The sequence below is a fragment of the Baudoinia panamericana genome (genome assembly GCF_000338955.1).
Source record: "Baudoinia panamericana UAMH 10762 unplaced genomic scaffold BAUCOscaffold_6, whole genome shotgun sequence".
Lineage (NCBI taxonomy): Eukaryota > Fungi > Ascomycota > Dothideomycetes > Mycosphaerellales > Teratosphaeriaceae > Baudoinia > Baudoinia panamericana.
This window is the reverse complement of record NW_006911262.1, coordinates 1,388,765-1,408,225: the sequence shown is the minus strand read 5'-3', so window position 1 is coordinate 1,408,225 and position 19,461 is coordinate 1,388,765. Positions and strand designations below refer to the sequence as shown.

Below are 19,461 nucleotides of genomic sequence, written 5' to 3'. Positions count from 1 at the left end.
CGGCCAGCACGGGCTGTGGGTATAGCAACTGTGCTGTTGCACAATGTCCAAACCCTGGGTCTAAGCTCAGACTCTTCAAGCCGAGGGGTGTGGGTCGCACCTTTGGCCAAAAGGCTACACCTCGGAAACGAGCCGATAGCGCTTCTACTCGGAAGATGAAGTTACCGAGCGAATAAGTTGCGGTAGTGGCTAGATTGTCTTGAGAGGACTATAGTCCACTAGAAGTCAATAATTGAATGTTAAGTCTAACTAGGTGTTACGTGCCGTCGTACTCATATAATAGAAGCTAGGTGATTCCGTTGTTATGAATAGAGTTGGTACTCGTCGGGTAGTCTAGTAGTCGATAACAAAGTATTACTTAGTTAGAGATTCTACATATATAATATTCTCTTAGTTTAGCTACCCATCCCTCAACCCCTCGAAATGGCCCCTCACCTCCTCAGCCAACTTCCCTTCCGTCTCCGCAACAATCGTACAAACCAACGAGTAATTATTATACAAAAACCTCTCCCTCTTCCTCGCCTCCGCGGCAATCCCTTTACTCATCTTCACCAAGAACACCTCAAACTCCGCCCCCAACCTCCTCAGGCTATGCGACACCGGCTCGTCGTCTCCAGCCTCACTACTCAGACACAAGATCCCGTGCACGAGGTTCGCGAACCGCTGCGTGAGCGGGTGTGGCGCCGTTGTCTGCGCCGAGGATGGGGATGATGTGAGGTTGAGTGCCGAGCCGGCGGGTTTACCGGGTAGAGAGGCAGTGAGTTTGCGTATGCTATCGCAATGCGCGTCGATGATTTGCTGGAAGCGGGGCCAGAGGAGCATATTCGTCGCATTCACATACCCTTCCATGGCGGGTACTTTGCGACGTTGCAATTCGAACGCGAAATGTTGTGTCAGACGCACGCAGAGCAGGACTCCCAACCCATCGAGCGTGGATTCGATCAACCGCTTTGTGAGCTCCTGGCCCATTTGGAACGTCGGGGCGAAGACGTCGGTGAACTTGCGGTTGGTGGTTTGGAAGGAGTGTTGGGTGAAGAACTCGGTGAGGAAGCCGTATTCGGCTGTGGCGTTGTCGATGAGGGCGAGGTTGAAGGCGCGGAAGGGGATTTCGAGCGGTCGGATGGATTTGTCGTCTTCGGCGGCGAAGGAGGGCAGGGCGCCTTCGTGGGTGGTGGCGCGGAGGAGGTCGCCTCGTCGGCCGATGGAGAAGGGGTCGAAGCTCATTTCGGCCTTGGCTGCTCGTTTTGCGGCCGGGTCGGCTGCGATGGTGCAGGTTTGATCTATTGCGTAGATGTTGAGTTTGTCGAGAGCGGTCTTGTAGCGGGAGAAGTGGGTGGTGTAGTACCAGCGCATGGTGTTGATGTAAGCTTGCGCCATCTCCTCGGCCAGCTGCGGCTGCCGACTGGACAGGAACCCGAAGACATTGCGATAGCGCAGCATTTGTTGTATGACTTGCGCGTTGATGTTCGGCGAGCGAAGTGCTTTGATCTGAGCGACTACGTAGTCTCGTATGCGCTCCACAGCTTTGGTGGAGACATCGTTGATAAATGGCCGTATGTCCTGGACAGCTTTGATATCTCTACCCTCCTTAACCTTAGCTTCAAGCAGTTTGGAACGCTTTTCGAACTCCTCCAGCGCCTTGACCCACGCTTCATCGACCGTGCCTTCTGTAATCTTACGCACAATGACCGGCGAAACAGCGAAAGCCTCGACCTCTGGAGCTAGTACCTTCTCAACAGCTTTTCTGTTATTTAGCTTGTTGTTCAGCTGGGTCGATCGATCCTGCAAGTGCTCGATCTCGGACGAGACGGCAGCCAGATCGGCTTGGAAGCTGGTAAGGTACGTCTCGACGGACTTTAACACTTCGTCACAAGCTAGAATTGACTTGTGCAATTCCTCGAACTTGTCTCTCTGGCGCTCAAAGTCTTCCACAAGGGGTGATTCGGCAGCCGGTGGATATGATTCGGCATTCGTTCTAGCAAGCGTGGAGTTCGCGAACTCCTGCAAGCTGCGCCCACCAAAATCAACATCTTCCGTAAGCACTCGAGGCCTTATAGGGTCATCGTCCAGGGCAGCACTGTCAGTCTGTGCAGCATCGCTGTCAACGGCGCCAAGAATGCCATGTAGTACATCTAATGGATCTACAACGTCGATATTCGGCGGATTCGTAAGCTCTTGCTTGAGACTGCTGCCATTTGATAATCTAGCTGCGGCCGGCAGGCTCTCTAACGACCCGCCAAACGATGCAATCGACAACGAAGACGACCGAGGGTTCAGGCCTGGCCGCCGGGGTAATGTGCTGGGTCCGAGTTGAACAGCCCTCCGCGGAGCCGGAGAAGATGTTCGGTTAAGGGATGCTGCTGTTGCTGGCGACTGGTTAGGTTGACCAGAGAAGCGGTCCAACCACATCGCCGCCGCTTCGCGACTATTGTCGGAGCATCATGAGCAATTGATAATCTTCCACTGCAGTGAATGTCGACCTGAGGTTCTCGGTCGATGTTCGCGACTGGCCTATTCGCCACATGCCGGCCCGCCCCGTCACTGCCGCTTCGCCATCACTGCACTTTCAATCGCTGGTGGGGTCAATATTTTCGATCTTCTCCACCACCTTCTTCGCTGCAGGTTGCATATCCATTTCCTCCTTAACCACCTTTACCTTCTCGTACAGTCTGCTCACCTACTCATCTGCTAGCAATCATGGCGGACGCCGCGGAGCAGGCAAAGAACGATGCGCAGGTATGTCAGAGCCATCCCACACTTCCCACCGCGCGCACCGCCGATGGAATGCACTCGGCTTCCATTGAGCAGTCTTGGTCGCCTTACAGCGCCACGATGAGCCACCAATCTTGACCACCGTGCTGATAATCATGACAGCATGAGCTCACCTTCGAGTCGGCCGACGCCGGCGCGTCCACGACCTACCCGATGCAGTGCTCGGCCCTGCGCAAGAACGGCTTCGTCGTGATCAAGAACCGCCCGTGCAAGATCGTCGACATGTCCACCTCCAAGACCGGCAAGCACGGTCACGCCAAGGTCCACTTGGTCGCCATCGACATCTTCACCGGCAAGAAGTTGGAAGATCTCTCTCCATCCACCCACAACATGGACGTTCCGAACGTCAGGCGTCAGGAATACCAGCTTGTGCGTTGCAGCATCATCACGGTTTGGTGTGTCCTTGGCTAACGAGTGGCAGCTTGACATCACCGACGATGGATTCCTCTCGCTCATGACTGAGGGTGGTGAGACGAAGGATGACGTTAAGGTCCCGGACGATGAGGTTGGAAGCAAGATTAAGAAGTTGTTCACGGAGGATGGCAAGGACACCAGTGAGTTGACCAAGCCAACCTATCAGGTCCCAAGCTAACAGAGACACCACAGACGTCATTGTCCTCACTGCCATGGGTGAGGAAGCCGCCATCGACGCCAAGGAGGCGCCGAAGGGTTAGACGTACTTCGACTATGCTTCATCATGCGATGCGACCTCGAGTGTAGCACGCGTCCAAGAGGTGGCAGCACCTCACGAGCAAGATGGATAAACGAACGGAGAGGAGTGGGTTTACAGCGTGATGTGCATTTGCGTAGGCTACGGCCTGAGCGCGCAAAAAGGTTAGGTTGGCGTCCATCTTGTTGATCCGCTTGTTGCGAGCTTCGTCAACAGTATGTACGCACTGCATGTTAGTCACAATATGTGGTGCTCATGTAACGAATCAAGTCGTTGTCACAGTTACTCTACCTTCATATTCGCTTTCTGTACCTTGTGGCTTGGCGCATGTTGTAGGGCTCCGTGATTCCGGCTGCTGAATCATAACCACCACCTCACATGTTCACTCGTGTGCACCGGTTTGGTGCTTAAGGACTTGACTCACATATGAGAAATCAGCAGAAACAGTAGCGTACCATGCCTTTCCAGACTCATCTATAACTCACTTCCACAAAATGATCAATCAAGCTTCGAGCCTCTGAGAACAAATGCGACTCATGATGCTACACTGAGCACTCTTGTGCCCAAGCATCGTTCTGTAACATCTGGCATGTCGTCTTCGCGTTTCAGACGACCCGAACCATGCGACCAGGAGAATTGCGGCTCCCATCGCTTTCATGTTGGGGAGGATGGTTTCACGTATTGTGATCGCGGGCATCAGCAGGCTTCGGTAGTCCTGCGCCTGCCTATACTCCCATCGAAAAGTCGCTAACAGCATGTCCAGCGCGGTACACAGATTGCAGAAGACACTGGCGAGTTCGTTGTCACTGGTAGAAAGGCAAGGCGGAAAGACTCTGACGCAGAGTCTACCACGACCCAAGGTGAGTGAAGGCCGTTTCTCGTCCATTAATGGCGACTCGACTTATCTGCGAATAGCATCTGGCTTCAGTGGCCTGCGAGCATACGAGCATTACCTCCTTTGTCTCCAGCTCGTTCTGCGGAAACAGCTACGATGGCTGATCGAGATACAGAATCTCCCGGAAGAGCTTGAGGTATGCGAAAGTCATCTTCCACGCGACGTCTATCACGATTGACGATTGGCGACCACTAGTCTCTTGTACGCGACCTTTGGGCGTTGCGTCTGCAGAAGCTACAGAACCGGGTCTTGTACGACACGGAATCGGAGACAGAAACCCAATCCCAGCAAGTGTTCAGCTCGCAGTCAGAGGGAGATACATCGGCTTCCGAGTCCTCGCATGCCAGCCGCAGACGGAGCGCAAAGAAAGCAAAAGGCACGCCGAATCTATCAGACCTACTAGCCCTCTGCTACGTGGGCACGCTACTGCTGCGTGAACCCGTCACCGTCGCTGACCTCCACGGATGGGTTACTCATGGAGAACTGTTGTATTACCGTGCTGCCAAGGAGGTTCCGTTGGACATGAGAGAGCGCCTTCCTCCAACATATCAGGACCAGTTCGAGCCGCATCATGTTGGACCTGCGCAGAAATTGCACCAGAACGTTGTCGATACGCTAAAGGTGCTTGACGACAGCTTTGGCATGGCAATGCCGCCCATCAACCACCCGCTGATATTGTATCGGTGGGTTCGTGACCTCTCATTACCGATCGAGATCTTTGCTGCCACGACAAACTTAGCCCGTGCGCTCGAGCTCGACTTCGCTTACAGGCTGGACGTACCTCCAGCCACGAAAGGAGTTGAGCTTCGCTTCCCCGAGCTTAGGCTGATGACTCTGTTGGTTGCCGCGACAAAGCTGCTGTACCCTTGTGATGAGATTGCACGCTATAGTACGTCAGCCACCAACGTATCTGCAATATCCATGGACTGGTCCGCCTGGGCAAATTTGCAGACGTTTGACGACCGAACTGATCGCCACGACGAGCCGCCTTTGCCTTTTCAGACTGCCGTTGGGTTCGGTAACGCCGACATTCTCGCTGCATCCGAGCAGCAGCTGGACGGTTACTTGGACTGGTTTGAACACAACTTGGCTAGCGAAGACATACGTGAGACCAGAAAGGCTGGTAAGGATATTGAGCTACGGCGAACGCTCTTTGGCATGTTTCCAGCGCACGGTGTCGACGCGGCGTCCACCGAGCGTGCCGCCGTTTCTGCTGCTCAATCAGATGATGTGTCGGACAGACTGAGACGGTCTCAAACTCTGCTAAGATCGAGACCTACGATCAAGGTCATGGGATCCGGAGACATGAAAGAGATTGGCAGTTTCTACCGCCGTTTCAGGAGTGTCGACGAACTTGTAGGTCCGGTCAAAGTGTTGTACCAACGGGCGGCCGGACTTGCGGGCTTTTCATTGGCCGGAATGGTAAGGGCGGTGGTCCTCGTCGAGCAGAAAATGCAGAATATGGAAGAAAGCATGAGGAAGCCACGATGAGTGGAAGTGATTTAGCCGTCAGACCTGCTTCTTGCATGTTCAGGTGTTCTGGTAGCAGTCATCTTGGCGCCAGTTGGGAGGGCGGCTGGCGTCCGTTGCGACTATAAGAAGGTGGTTAGGTGACGTTGTAATAAGTATGTATCAAAATAGCATCGTCAGGTCGCAATCTCGACTGCCGTTACTAGAGTCCAAAGTGCGGCTCGTACAAGCGCATTCGGCAATTGTACTACCGCCGCCGTTGGCGTGGCGGCAGACTCGTGAGTCTGAATCGCGCCATATACGGGGGCGTAACGGTCGAGTGACAGCGGAGATTGCCGCATACGGCATGGGAATTCGCAATGGTCGCCGGTGACACTTGCGAGGTGCAAGCCTGTACCCCTCCTGCTGTGACTTTCACGAAGAGTGGCGAGCATGCTGTCACCTCGCTTCCTTCGCCCAGCTGAACAATGAGCATGAGCACCTGTCGTCTGGACAAGGCCAGGTCAAGCATGCAAAGCGGTTGACCAACAACAGCCGAGAAGCATGACAAGGCGAGCTCGTGCCTGACGATCTACCACTGTGTAGATGGTACCTGCATCCGAAGTCGCTTCCAAGGCACGGAAATGCACCGAATGTGGAATCTGTTGCCCATACAGTCGTTATCATGGCTGGAAGCAGTAAAGTCGCTTCTCCTTTCGTACCCCGCCATAGCGCCAAGAAGATGCTTAGAGACATCGTGGCGTCAAGCACCGCCCGCTCTAAGTATAGATATTTGCCCAAATCAGACCCTGTCGCCGGGGGGAAGGTAGGAACATCAACTACCACCAATCTGCCTACTTTCTTCGTGTTATAGGCGGGGTCCCTTAGCGGAACCGTCAACTCGTCACGAAATCTCGCGCCTGGTTTTCGAATTTGCGGCAGAATTGAGCAACGTGCAGATTTGTCGCGCGCCTGCAGCCGCAAGGGATAGCCGTCCAGGAACCTCTTGTGTATCCTCTTTGCCATTGCAATGGCTGGTCGACGGCTCCCCTCTTGTGCTGCGTCTTGACAATTTCAGCGGCGACGGCAGAGCACGTCGCCGCCCAGCATCGCGCTTCCGGTTAGGCCTGCAGCGTTTGCCCTGCTGAGGGGGCATCCGCTCCCCCCATGATTCCGCGGTCGCTCTATCGGAGCATCGCTCATCGCTCTCCGGCAGGCCGTCTTTAGTAGGTCTTGTTAAAGTTTTAAGCTTCTCTCGTGGACGCTATTCTACGCAAGGATATAGCCAAATATAGGAGCGTACCTGCCGCTACCGGACGCCTTTCTCAAGTGCCCGGCCTGTCAGGGTGTGGGCAGTCTCCGTCTAGGGCTTCACACAACGCAATGCGGCGTTCACTACGAGAGGTCGGCTGGCGTCATCGAGCCAGTGAGCTTGCACGCTCGCTTCCCATGGACGGCCGACTGCCCCTCTGGCTTGCCATCCCAACTGCTCCAAACGTCTTTGACTGTTGTCGATACAGATCGTCAACATCTCTCCTTCGTTGGGTCGTCGCTCTTTCCTGCCTTATACTTGATCCTTGAACATCCCCACACTCTTCGCAGACTTCCTGTGCGACTCATTGCAAGACAAGTGTTTGGCAAGATATATTGACTGTTCACTCATGGGAAGCTACTCCAGATTTTCTGAGACATTCTGAAGCCATTGATTCAGAGTCGGACACAACAATCATCGTTCCAAAGGACTAGACCCGCCTACCTGGAACAACACTCACCCTCGACTGGGAAGCAGGCTGGGGACCCCGAGACCACACAGCATTGCTGACACACGCCCTATCGTGGGTGAGGTCACCCTCGCAATATCGACCAGCTCGCGCCAGTACTCTCTCTGTGTCGTCGTCGTGTGGCTACACTCGGCACTCATTCTTCGACTGTAATAACAACTTGAGGCACAAGTTCTGCAGGCAGAACCCCTCCAGCTGCGCGAACATCTATCGCAGCTTCTCCGGCGAGAACAACTTTGTTGTGACAACCCACAGTTCCATCGGCTGTGCCAGGGCAGACTGTCAAGACATATTGGACTATCCAGCAGCTGACATCGCCACACAATCCGGTTGCCCCACCTGGTTTCTTTGTTGTTGTGGTAAGTCCATGTTTCGATGGCATGAACCCCGGCAATCTAGACTGGGTTTCCATGATGCGTGTGTGCTGACGAGTTTTGCATTCAATCAGTAATACCAGCGTGGCTTCGACTCTGTCGCGCTAACATTGCGATTGCAAACCGGGTCGGAAACGTACAGTAGCGGCGCGCCAGCTCCTGGGTACAACCATCGGGACAATCCTGCAATCTCCTGCGAACGATTGCATGCTCTTTGAGCTGTTTTCCGGATAGTTACGGCCTAGAGCGGTTTGCGTGGGCCTGAGTCCGCCATCACTGTCATCTGAAAGCGAGGCACTTCCGAAAGGTGCATGTCTCGAACGGATAGTTGCTTGCACGCACGGATCAAGCGTTCATTCGCCCCTGCCTCATCTGCATCTGATCGCACCAGTTTAAGTCTGTTCGTGTGCCTAACATCTGGGTCGTACAAGTTGCAGCAGACAGCACCTGTCGTCTGTCAACTGTTTGACTGACACGGTCACTCGCAACGCTGGCTTTCAGCGGACGCATGCGTCACCAGGTACGTTCCACCATCCGCACCAACAGCTACTACGACTCGGACACCCATCGCTCCTGCATCCTTGGGTGATGCTGCCTGCTCACTCAGCCACAAGCGATGCGCATCCTCCCCGCTGACTAAGGCATACAGACTCATCGCAAAGATAGCAAGTACTTTATTGGCGTTCATGAAGATAGCGGCATACCCACATCGACCGTCGGGAGTTGTCAAGCGTTTTGCGAAACCGGGCCGTTGGCCCAGTCTGATCCCAGCAGCTTTCTCTTGTCAATGTCGGAATACGACAAGCCTCAAGCTTACAATGTCTACGGTAAGCGCGACCCTTCAGATGTGCCTTGATGCCTGATGGGACGAGTGCGCGGCACACGCGGCTTGGACCAGGTCTATGTGCGCATGTGAAAGTTGGTCAGTCAGGCGGATGACTGACAGTATGCGTCACGACTAGAATACTCGCCAGCCACACGATCCGAACACGGGCACAACTACCCTACCTTCAGTGCACAGCAGACCACCTACCCGGCCCAATATGTAGGCGCTCAAGGTTCTCAGGCGCAGGTACCGACCGGCTTGCCCCAGTCAAATGCACTGTCGATGATACCACCTGCGCCGCAGTATACCGGCCCGCATGATCCCACCTACTACGCTCAGCAGTATGCACAACATCCTGCCGCTGCATATCTTCCGGCTCCTCGCCAATCGCCGGAGATAATCTCGGTTTCACCTACCAGAGGACATCAGAGCACGAGGGTGACGGTCTACTTCCGGTCGATTTACGACTTCGAATCTCCACAGATACGAGCATTCCTGATGTTCGGACAGTACAAATGTGAGAGCACGCTGAGCAAGACATCTCACCAAGGCTCGATGTATCAGTATGCCTTGTCGGCGGAAGCTCCGCCATTGTCGTTGACGAACTCGCAATCGCCGGTACCGCTTCATCTAATCCTCGATGACAGTCTGCTCGCCTGGGAGTCACCATCGATCGAGTTTGACAAATTCGTTTATCTTGAGCCACCGAATTTCTATGCCATGGACTCTCCACAGCTTGCGGTCAGGAAGCGTAAGCTCTCGACCGAAGCGTCTCCACGTCGTTCGCCAACCAAGAAGCAGTCCATGCCGCAGCTTTCTGCGGCTGCTAGAATGCAGCCTTATGGTACGCCACTGGCCGGAGCCGCACCGGTGTCGCCGTTCAGACGCCCAAGCTTACCCGAAGCGTACACCCAACCTCGCCGGTATGTAGCAGAGCCTCCCCAAACCTATACTGCGGCGCTGCCTACAGGCCAGCAGCTCTACACTTCTTCGGTTGGACAGACGACGCCGTCATTGCAATCCGCCGGCAGTCCGTCGTGGACATATCAGCATGGGATCTCTGCAACACGGAGTCCGTCAGCCGCGACGATGTCGGCTAGCAGCAAGACTTCGAATCTGCTGCCTTCACCAGCCACCGGAAACAACCCGCAATTGATCCGGACATCGACATTGCAGTCATCACCTCCTGCACCCGGACTCGGTGCGGGATTCAATCCGTACGCTATGTACCCAGCCAACGCAAAGGCGATCCTGAAGATCGAGGGCGACCTCAACACAATGTCGGACAACTGGACGGAGGCCGAGCGCGAAGCGAAGCGCCGTCTGGTGGAGTTCTCTCGCAGCCAGTCTGGCAGCGTTATAAGCGCCACGTTCAAAGCTGTCACACCAGAGACTCGGCAGCCCAACAGCATCTGTGTTAGCTGCATCTGGTGGGCCGAGAAGAATGAATGCTACGTTACCAGCGTCGACACGATTCAGCTACTTGAGTCGCTGGTAGCTGTTCGCTTCACCGTTGAGGAGAAGAACCGCATCAGGCGCAATCTCGAAGGGTTTCGGCCTTCAACAGTTTCGAAGGCTAAGCAAGAGAGCGAAGACTTCTTCAAGCTGATCATGGGGTTTCCGAGTCCGAAGCCACGCAACATTGAGAAAGATGTGAAAGTGTTTCCTTGGCGCATTCTACCAACCGCGCTGAAGAAAATCATTGGTAAATATGTAAGTCACCCCGCCCGCACATGCAGCATGCATGCACTGCACCCAATCCGTTATTGGCTGGTACTAATCACACTTCTTACAGTCTGCGAGTTACTCTTCTACTTCTGGACCACTCCACGCTGGAGCAAGCTCGAGCTATGCAACCGCCAAAGGCGCAGATCTCGAGCCACCAATGCAGCAGCGACCTGGTGCCTCTCCCCACTTGACCGTAAGCCCTGCGCAATCGCACAACCCTGCTTATGCGGCAACCCACACCCTCACGCCGCACTCATACTCGCCGCACGCGTCAGCAGGCCTCGGCATCGGGCCGTCAGCAGGGCAACCGGACCTGCGTCTGGCCGTCCCGGTCTCCGCGCCAGGGCAAACGCCATCCTGGCAGCAACAGCAACCTTCCGCAATAGAGTACGGCGATCTATCAGCAGCCAATCGTGCATCATGGGATTACAATCAGTTCCTGCCTGTAACAGGGGTGCCAGGTTCGGTGCAACCATACCAGTACCGACTGCCATCATTCAGCACGCCCCAAGCAGAACCACAGCACCGCTTCGTGCCTCTGCAGGACTACCAACAGCAGCCGGGTCAGCCGACCTCGACATCATGAGGTCAAGACTGTTTCGAGCCGCCGTGGCGGACCCAGAAGCGGTCATGGGGCGAAGACCGCCCCACTTTCAGCATGCACCACACCATCCCCGAACACCGGGGCCTATTCGACCTGTTTCAGTACCCTATGTTACCATAATGCTCGACACATCCTTTGTTTCGACCCTTGCATTTCCGACAGATAATCAGCGCTTTTGCCACACACCTCCCCAGCTTTTCCGACTGGCTTGTCAACCGGGCGGCATTAAGTACAAAAACTAGCCCTCGATGCGTTTCGCCCCTTTGCATGATTGAGCATTTTGTTAGAGGACATCAGCATTGCGACGGCGTTGCGATGACGCGCCGCCTTAGCGCGACCAAGCATGAGAGAGATAAACATACAACCCTCACAGGACTCCACGGCGTAAGGCGCATGCATGATACCCTTTGCTTTCTTGCTTTGTGTTTTGGACGGTTTTGGGTGGGGAGGACTGTGATGGGGGCATGTCACAAGCGTTGCATTTGTGAGTGCACACAAGGAAAGCCTGGAAGTAGGCGTACCGACACGCATATCAGCTATTAGCGTTAGGATTGCCACTCAGGCATGTACCACTTGAGAGGCCTGTAACCATATCATTCGTCCTCGTACGCTGTATAAGCGCATTTCGCGCACCCTCTGTACTTGTGAAGCTTTCTGCTTGGTCGAGCCATCTGTTGACTATGGTGTGTCGCTTACTCTAGGTTCATCGAATAGTGACACATGTAGTCGTTTGAGCCCAGTTAGTGTCGCACGGCATCACAATCACTTTGTCACAAGGCTCCATTGAGATGATGGTGTGCCACCACTCAAGGTACTCATCATCAGCGTGCAATGCAGCGAACGAAAGCCGCGGCAAACTCCGAGGCAAGAGGACGTTCTGCCTAAGGCCATATCTTGGCGTTGCGCGCACCTCATCGGCCATTTTCCACCTAACGCCACGCCGCTGCGACAACGACAGCAGAGACAACAGATCTAGCGACAAAAGTACGAAACACTCAATAAACGTCGCTGCGTTCTTGCTGACATCCGTCGCAGTGCAGATCTTCGTCAAGACCCTAACGGGCAAGACCATCACGCTCGAGGTATGCACGAGTGATGCCGACTTATCCTATCAGCAACGGGGACTGACCAGATCGTTGGTTGCAGGTCGAGAGCAGTGACACGATCGACAATGTGAAGAGCAAGATCCAGGACAAGGAGGGTATCCCACCGGATCAGCAGCGTTTGATCTTTGCCGGCAAGCAATTGGAGGATGGCCGCACGCTGAGCGACTACAACATTCAGAAGGTGTGAAATGAGCATAGCGATAAGACATCGAATGTAAGCGCTGACGAATCTGCTGGAGTAGGAATCAACTCTCCACCTGGTTCTCCGCCTACGTGGTGGTATCATTGAGCCATCCCTCAAGGCTCTAGCTTCAAAGTATAACTGCGAGAAGATGATTTGCCGCAAGTGCTACGCTCGTCTGCCGCCGAGGGCAACGAACTGCCGGAAGAAGAAGTGTGGGCACACCAACCAGCTCCGCCCGAAGAAGAAGCTGAAGTAGGCGAGTGCGTGGAGGTGTGCGAGGTGGAGTGGTTCATTACGGCGTACTGGTGCCAGACTCAGCTGGGGTAGTACTGTACCAAGTTCGCGACCAAATACTCGACGAACCACTATGATCGGCTGCGTGTATTTTCAGGTTTTCGCGTGCACTTACTTGCACTGATTTCAGCATGCCTGTTCCGTGGCCGCTCCGCGGTACTTCGTAGTCTGTGGCAGCAAAAATGTCCTATGACGGAGGGCAAGGATCAATTGTCCTTGCTCTGGTCCGCATGCTTAGCAGTAGATTTTCGGCGGATACCGACTCCTGATACAGCCGCGAAAAGTCCGCTAATCCCACATATCGCCAACATCGGAAGACGTGTTGCGCTGAGCGATATATGGTGACCCAGAGAGCCAAGAAGCGGTTAAGAAGACGGCCGCATGTATGTGTAATATGTAATGTGCTCAATACCATGATAGATCGAGTCCGCGGCCGCAAGTCCGCTGTTCTGCGGGGCAGGTGGGGTGCTGCAAGGGCCGAGGGGTAAGCTGCCGATAGGCGCAGTTAATGCAGAGCTTCGGCATTAAGCCGGACTACATTAGACATCAAAAGTACTTCCAATATAAAGAGTGAGTGCTCGCCCCAATCGTTCTAGCAAGCAACACTCGCTACCCTTTCGCAGTGTATCAACCTCCAGACCGGCAATAGTCCTTCGCCATGGATCTCTTCGCCCCAGCACCAGAGCCAAAGACGGAATTGGGACGATACCGAACCCTATCCAGTCGCGCAGGTATCAAATGCTCTCCGCTTCAATTGGGTGCGATGTCTATCGGTGATGCTTGGCAAGGATTCATGGGTTCCATGTCGAGAGAGGCGTCGTTCAAGCTGCTTGACGCCTACTACGATGCAGGTGGCAATTTCATTGAGTGAGCTCAAGCACCATCCCTTCTCTGGGCTGCAGAAACAGAAGGCTAACAGGACGGACATAGCACTGCCAACAACTATCAGAATGAGCAGTCCGAGACGTGGCTCGGAGAGTGGATGGAGGAGAGGCAGAACCGCGACTACATTGTCATGGCTACCAAGTTCACAACCCCCTACACGACCTACCGGACAGGCAAAGGTCTGGGATCCGTGAACTTCACTGGCAACAACAAGCGCTCTCTCCACGTCTCCCTCCGTGACAGCTTGAAGAAGCTGCGCACAGATTGGATCGACATCCTCTACGTCCATTGGTGGGATTGGACCACTTCCGTCGAAGAGCTCATGGACTCCCTCGATGAAGTCGTCAAGCAGGGTAAAGTCCTTTACCTTGGCATCAGCGATACTCCAGCCTACATCGTCTCCGCCTGCAACATGTACGCCATTTCCCACGGCAAAACGCCATTCTGCATCTACCAAGGCCGGTGGAACGTCATGACCCGCGACATGGAGCGTGAGATCATCCCCATGTGCCGTCACTTTGGCATGGCCATCGCCCCATGGGACGCATTAGGAGGTGGCAAGTTCCAGACGAAGGCCGCCATCGAGGAGCGTAAGAAGAACAACGAGGGCTTACGGTCAATGATGGGCAATAGCGACCAAAACGAACAAGAGGTGAAGATGAGCGCTGCTCTGGAAGAAGTGGCTCAGGAACACGGCATTAAGAGCGTCACAGCCATTGCTCTCGCCTACGTGATGAGCAAGGCGCCATACGTCTTCCCTATCGTCGGTGGCAGGAAGGTGGAGCATCTACAGGACAACATCCAATCGCTCAAGATCAAGCTGAGCGACCAGCAAATCGAGAAGCTGGAGGCCGTTGTACCCTTCGTGCCAGGCTTCCCGAACAATTTCGTTGGCGAGGATCCTCACATCACCGGCAAGGCTGGCTTCATCATGGGCGGCGCGGCGCCTTTGGCTTTTGTAAAGTCTGGGAAGCCGATTGGGCATGAGTAAGGGCTTCTCTCGAGCCATGCCGACACTCGCGGAGCGCTCAATGGAGGTCGATGTGATCTACGTGATTAACGATAAGACAAATTAGCAACGACTTCACCGAATGGGGCTCGAGTACGGTAGTAACCGTGAAACTTAACCACACGAACCAACGATTTATGTTTTACATACTTGTCCGAATGTTCTCTTGCCTCACTTCTCATCCGCACCTCTCTCGAGGCGCCTCAAAGCGTGCCTTCTGTTGCCGGCGATCGAATGATCTTCACTCTCCCAACGCTCCGTTCCGATGCGATCCCATAGTGATAAGGAAGAAAGCTCGGGCAAGTCCTACGACCTGCGACGCTGGTTATTGCCACTTTGAGGCGATATGTTTTATAGGACAGTAAGCGAATGAGAGCATGTGGACGACCTCGTACACATTTAGCGCTACCTTCGCACTATAAGCCCAGCTAGCCGGCCCAGGCCGTATCAGTATCAGCATTAGGTGTGCCGCCTTAAGCGCACACACTGTCCGATGTATAATCTGCTCATCGCTTTGGCAGCGCAGCGTCTTTCCCAAACGCCAGCGCTAACGCTATCCTCGAATACTCGCTCGAACGCTACTCGCCATGATATTCAGTCATAATAATGGTACAGTTGGCTGATCGACTCGCCATGATGATTGCGTCGGATCGCTTCGCTCAGCAGACCGCTGACATCCAGAATCACCAGCTTGCGAGTTAGCCTTCTCTTCTCTTCCGAAATCGGAAACGCGTCCGTGACGACGATCGCCTCAATCTCCTCGCACATATCCAGCTCGCTCAAGGCGTCTTCGGCGAAGATGCCGTGCGTGGCCATGCAGTAGACTTTCGTCGCGCCACCACGCTTGACGACCGTCTCTGCCGCGGCGACCCACGAGCCGGCTTTGTCGATGATGTCGTCCACGATTAGCACGGGTCTGTCGCGCACGTTGCCGACGAGGGTGACGGTGCTTTCGGTGTAAGGGTCTTTGAGGGCTTCCTCCTCTTCCTCGTCGGACGCGGTGGCGTCGCCGGTGCCGCCGAGGCCGTGGTGGGGCGGTTGCATGCGGGAGTGTGTCGATGCGGTGGACATGAAGCTTTGCATCATGGCTTCGGGCATGGGTTCTTCGTTGCTGGATTGTGATCCCCGTTGCCCATTGTGGTTGCCTTGCACGGAGCCGGAGCGGATGGAGAGGACGGGCGATGGTGCGTCATCATCGACGATATGTCCGTGGATCAAGCGACCGGTGATGACATCGCGCGCACGCTCGTCATGGTCTTCATCGCCCGCTGGCTCCTCGTAGCCGTCCATATCGTGCGGTGGGCGCTCAATTCCGGGCGCCGTGCGATATCTGTGCAAGCCTAGATCTGGTCCGCTCTCGGGCGAAGAAGCTTCAGTGCCGATTGAGTCCAGTCTGGTTGAGCGTGATAGTGGGCTTGGTCCCGAGGTTGTGTCCAGGTGACCGTTGGTCAGGCGTGGCCGCATGGTAGGTACACCGACTGCGGTAATTGCACGGTGTCTGCCAGGCCTGACTGGCGTATCCGGATGATCGCCGTTCGTTCGCGGAGAATGTGGCTGGTGGGCGAAGTCGACCTCGGTGGGACCGGGCGTACCACGCTCGGACGTCCGAATGCGAGTCTCAGCCTCCTCTGCATCCTTCTCCAGAGCTGTGCTGTCGATGGTGCCGTCCGTCCCCATGCTCTCGAAGATGGTACTATTGAGCAAACTGCTATAGTGGTGCGGTCTCCGCCTGTCCGTCGTCACAACGCCGAAGCTCAGCTTCAGCGAGTCTGCCAGAGATGTGACCCTCTTCGTGCCGCCCGGGTTCTTACTAACAACCACTGCCTCCATCCAGTCCGGCACATTCATCCTCAGCCACTTCGCCAATATCGGCTCGGCAATCAGGTTGTCCACTGGACACTTAAAAAAGCCTTGCATTTGACTGGCGTGAAGATCGATCGTAATGACATGGTTGACGCCTGCAACATACATGAGGTTGGCAAGCATGCGGGCCGTAATGGCTCCTCTGTGCGTCTTTCTCTTGGATTGCCGCGAGTATGGGAAGTATGGCATGACCGCTAGACCTCCGCTCAGCAAACACAATCAATTCGTCCTTACGGTATGGTACCGACCAGTAATCGACCTCGCAGAGCCTCCCTTGCAAGCACTGATCATGATGAGCATCTCCATGACATTGTCATTGATCTGACTGCTTCCGCTCTGGACGATGAAGACATCCTGATCTCTGACACTAGCAGAGATCTCCACGGAGGTTTCGCCATTGCTGAACTTCCTAAGCTGCACAGGAGAGGGCTTCGTGCCCAGACGCTCACAGATCGCATCGACCAGTGCCGGATGGCTGCTGCCGGAGAAGATGCACCTGTGTCACGAAGTACAGATCAGCAAGTTTCTTTCCAAGCGATCCCTGGCACGATTGCTTACGTTCTCCGCATGCTGTGGCTCTTTGGCTACCGTAGACCGGTATGTGAGGTTGATTGGTATGATTGAATCAGGAGCAGCATCGGATGGTAAGCAGGGGTGGATGTGAAGAGAGCTGGGCGTTTGGAAGCAAATATCTGCTGTGAAGTGAAGCTACAGAAAACGCTTGAGCTTGAAGGTCGGAAGGATCGGCGCGCGTCACGCGATAACCTGCTTTATCGGGCGACAGTGGACGAATGAATACTCTACGATGCAGCAAGAGTGAGGCTGGTATTGGGACAGCATCACATCTCGCAGAGATAACAGCTCTGGAATGGCTGCTGATGTCGGATAGAGAGTACCGCATGAAAGCAATGGCGCCCAGGCTGGGGCACTTGGCAGCACTTGGATAACCGTCGAATGCACATCAGGACTGAGCACAACGTAGAAGCTCTTTATGATTGTATCGAGAAGAAGGAGGATATGGAAGAGGAGAGGAACGGGAGGAGGAGGAGGAGGGAGGGTAGGTGGCGCGTGATATGGAGGAAGCACAGCACGGCGGTAGCCCGACATGATCAAGTCATATCCCTCCAAATGCCTTGGTAGCACCCTGCCCATTCGTGACTGCTTACTATACTAATACCCGCACCTGGCAAGCTAGAAGTATGACTTCCACCGTCAGCCAATACTCATTGCAATGGTCAGTTATTGCAGTTTGTTGTACGTTTCGAGGTCATAATTGTGCCTGCCTGCCTACCAGCTCGCACGGGCCTTTTTCAGCCATGACGTTGAGGGGAAACGCAAGCGCAAGCGCAAAGCGCACGCACTGCTGCCCACTTGTCCCCGCTATGTTTTCCCTTCGACACAACCAAGGAACCTCCTCCTGCCACGTTGCTTATTTGTAGCCTCCGAACCCGCTTCACCGCAGCCTTGCTTCGAACATCCTCAAAGCTTGTTACCTCTGAAGCACATCCATCAGCAAAGCCATTGAGTGCCGGCGACGAAACATGGCCCCACCTCCTCCAGCACAGCAGCCTTTGCAGGAACGCTTGTTGAACCTAGCCAAAACACTACAGTGAGTAGAAGAACCAACGCGGAGTCATTCGTGATCAATTGGAACTGAGCTGATATGGCTACAGATTCGCGTGGTTTGTAGGACATGCCATCCTACTCATCTGCACCCTACGCTATGGCCTGAGCTACGTCGCTTTCCACCCCTACGCACGGTGGGCGCAGGTCAGCTACCGCACCGCCTTCGTGGCAGCCGCCGCTACATATGGCATCGTGGTGTTCAAGAGCTTCCGGGCTCGCCAGAAGAGCGGGAAGCCGCAGGGCTCACCAGTGCAAATGATCGCCGACGAGAACGTGCAATATCTCAGTGAGTTGCAGTCGTGCAGTGACTTAAGCTTCCCTCCAGTGCTAACGCATTGTAGTCATGGCCCTCGTATGGCTCTTCACCCGCCAGGTCGCTCTGGCCCTCCTGCCCTTCGCCGTGTACAGCATCTTCCACGTTGCGACATACACCCGCAGCATGCTCCTGCCAACCATCCAACCACCGCCACCGACTCCGGCAGGCCAGAAGCCCAAGACTTCTGCCCTCTCGGACGCCATCGGCCGCTTCGTCAAGGACTACTACGACCTCTCCATGTCCCTTGTCGCCGGCCTCGAAATCGCCCTCTGGTTCCGCATGCTCGGCTCCGCCATCCTTTTCCAGAGGACTAGCTGGATCGTACTGATCGTCTACACTGTCTTCTTGCGCGCCCGCATCAGCCAGAGCACCTTCGTGCAGGGCATGCTTCACCACATCGGCGCCCGCGGTGACCAGGTCGCTCAGAGGCAGGATGTTCCGCCTGCGGTCCGTCAGGGTTGGGACAGCTTCAAGCGCGTGGCCAAGCAGGCACACGATCAGACCGATATCAACCGCTACGTGCAGGGGCAGCAGGCTCCGCCTAAGAAGGCACAGTAAGCGTGTAATGTCAGGCCTGGCGGTGAAGGCTGGGAGGCTGAAAATACGAAGAACGGATTTAGATGGTGTAGAAATGCACAGGACGGGTGAATGTGACGACAAAGAAGTGATGCGTATTTCGAAGGTGGGTTCGTGCTCAATGCGCGCGGAAGGCAAAGTGGTAGAAGGAGCGAGGCGCCTGGAGCCCTAGAAGTGTCCATCAAAACGGAGGAGGAATTGACAAAAGACCTGAGAAATTCGGCATCAGGTTTGTGCAAGCATAGCGGTAACACTTCCATACTGAGCGTTGTGAGTAAACAGAGAAATGTTGCCCTTTCATCTCTCAGGCTGTCGCGCCTTCCATTGTTACACTTCCATGTCCGAGCTTATAAGCTTGCAAGGAGTCCACAAGCAATCAATCAAATCTACCACCGTACTTAGAATCACAAAGTTCGAAGGCTCTCGAAGGGTGTGTTACCTCTGCAGAATTGGCGCAGCACAAGGACATCGACCATGGACGTGTCTTACCTCAAGGCCGTTGC

General features: G+C 54.8%; 9 protein-coding genes across 9 annotated transcripts; 6 read left to right on the top strand and 3 right to left on the bottom strand.

Moving 5' to 3' along the window:
• Positions 1-93: 93 nt before the first annotated feature.
• BAUCODRAFT_34222 (uncharacterized protein) lies at positions 94-2,482 on the bottom strand. The gene has a single exon (XM_007677998.1). The coding sequence runs from the start codon at positions 2,407-2,409 to the stop codon at positions 400-402; it is 2,010 nt and encodes a 669-aa protein (XP_007676188.1). The 5' UTR covers positions 2,410-2,482; the 3' UTR covers positions 94-399.
• A 183-nt stretch (positions 2,483-2,665) lies between these two features.
• BAUCODRAFT_34219 (uncharacterized protein) lies at positions 2,666-3,737 on the top strand. Its single transcript, XM_007677997.1, is given in 4 exon segments — positions 2,666-2,853; positions 2,872-3,141; positions 3,194-3,326; positions 3,379-3,737. The coding sequence occupies 3 exon segments, from the start codon at positions 2,926-2,928 to the stop codon at positions 3,444-3,446; spliced, it is 417 nt and encodes a 138-aa protein (XP_007676187.1). The 5' UTR covers positions 2,666-2,853; positions 2,872-2,925; the 3' UTR covers positions 3,447-3,737.
• A 392-nt stretch (positions 3,738-4,129) lies between these two features.
• Positions 4,130-5,999, top strand: BAUCODRAFT_34214 (uncharacterized protein). Its single transcript, XM_007677996.1, has 3 exons — positions 4,130-4,302; positions 4,453-4,473; positions 4,533-5,999. Exons 1-3 carry the CDS (start codon positions 4,198-4,200, stop codon positions 5,826-5,828), a joined length of 1,422 nt encoding a protein of 473 aa, XP_007676186.1. The 5' UTR covers positions 4,130-4,197; the 3' UTR covers positions 5,829-5,999.
• A 3,050-nt stretch (positions 6,000-9,049) lies between these two features.
• Positions 9,050-11,730, top strand: BAUCODRAFT_108761 (uncharacterized protein; the record flags this gene model as incomplete). Its single annotated transcript, XM_007678509.1, has 2 exons — positions 9,050-10,472; positions 10,563-11,730. 2 exons carry the CDS (start codon positions 9,050-9,052, stop codon positions 11,339-11,341), a joined length of 2,202 nt encoding a protein of 733 aa, XP_007676699.1. The 3' UTR covers positions 11,342-11,730.
• Positions 11,731-11,759: 29 nt separating this feature from the next.
• Positions 11,760-13,059, top strand: BAUCODRAFT_490647 (uncharacterized protein). The gene is made up of 5 exons (XM_007678508.1): positions 11,760-12,083; positions 12,135-12,181; positions 12,246-12,386; positions 12,448-12,484; positions 12,538-13,059. The coding sequence occupies exons 1-5, from the start codon at positions 11,888-11,890 to the stop codon at positions 12,714-12,716; spliced, it is 600 nt and encodes a 199-aa protein (XP_007676698.1). The 5' UTR covers positions 11,760-11,887; the 3' UTR covers positions 12,717-13,059.
• A 282-nt stretch (positions 13,060-13,341) lies between these two features.
• BAUCODRAFT_70131 (uncharacterized protein) lies at positions 13,342-14,559 on the top strand (the record flags this gene model as incomplete). The annotated part of the gene is made up of 2 exons (XM_007678096.1): positions 13,342-13,550; positions 13,614-14,559. 2 exons carry the CDS (start codon positions 13,342-13,344, stop codon positions 14,557-14,559), a joined length of 1,155 nt encoding a protein of 384 aa, XP_007676286.1.
• A 612-nt stretch (positions 14,560-15,171) lies between these two features.
• On the bottom strand, positions 15,172-16,932 carry BAUCODRAFT_70745 (uncharacterized protein; the record flags this gene model as incomplete). The annotated part of the gene is made up of 3 exons (XM_007678141.1): positions 15,172-15,882; positions 16,150-16,634; positions 16,689-16,932. Coding segments are annotated over 3 exons (1,440 nt in total), but the record flags the coding sequence as incomplete, so codon positions are not given.
• Positions 16,933-17,010: 78 nt separating this feature from the next.
• BAUCODRAFT_490605 (uncharacterized protein) lies at positions 17,011-17,679 on the bottom strand. Its single transcript, XM_007678507.1, has one exon. It carries the CDS (start codon positions 17,590-17,592, stop codon positions 17,194-17,196), a length of 399 nt encoding a protein of 132 aa, XP_007676697.1. The 5' UTR covers positions 17,593-17,679; the 3' UTR covers positions 17,011-17,193.
• A 131-nt stretch (positions 17,680-17,810) lies between these two features.
• On the top strand, positions 17,811-19,353 carry BAUCODRAFT_34207 (uncharacterized protein). Its single transcript, XM_007677995.1, has 3 exons — positions 17,811-18,049; positions 18,114-18,352; positions 18,408-19,353. Exons 1-3 carry the CDS (start codon positions 17,982-17,984, stop codon positions 18,938-18,940), a joined length of 840 nt encoding a protein of 279 aa, XP_007676185.1. The 5' UTR covers positions 17,811-17,981; the 3' UTR covers positions 18,941-19,353.
• Positions 19,354-19,461: the final 108 nt, after the last annotated feature.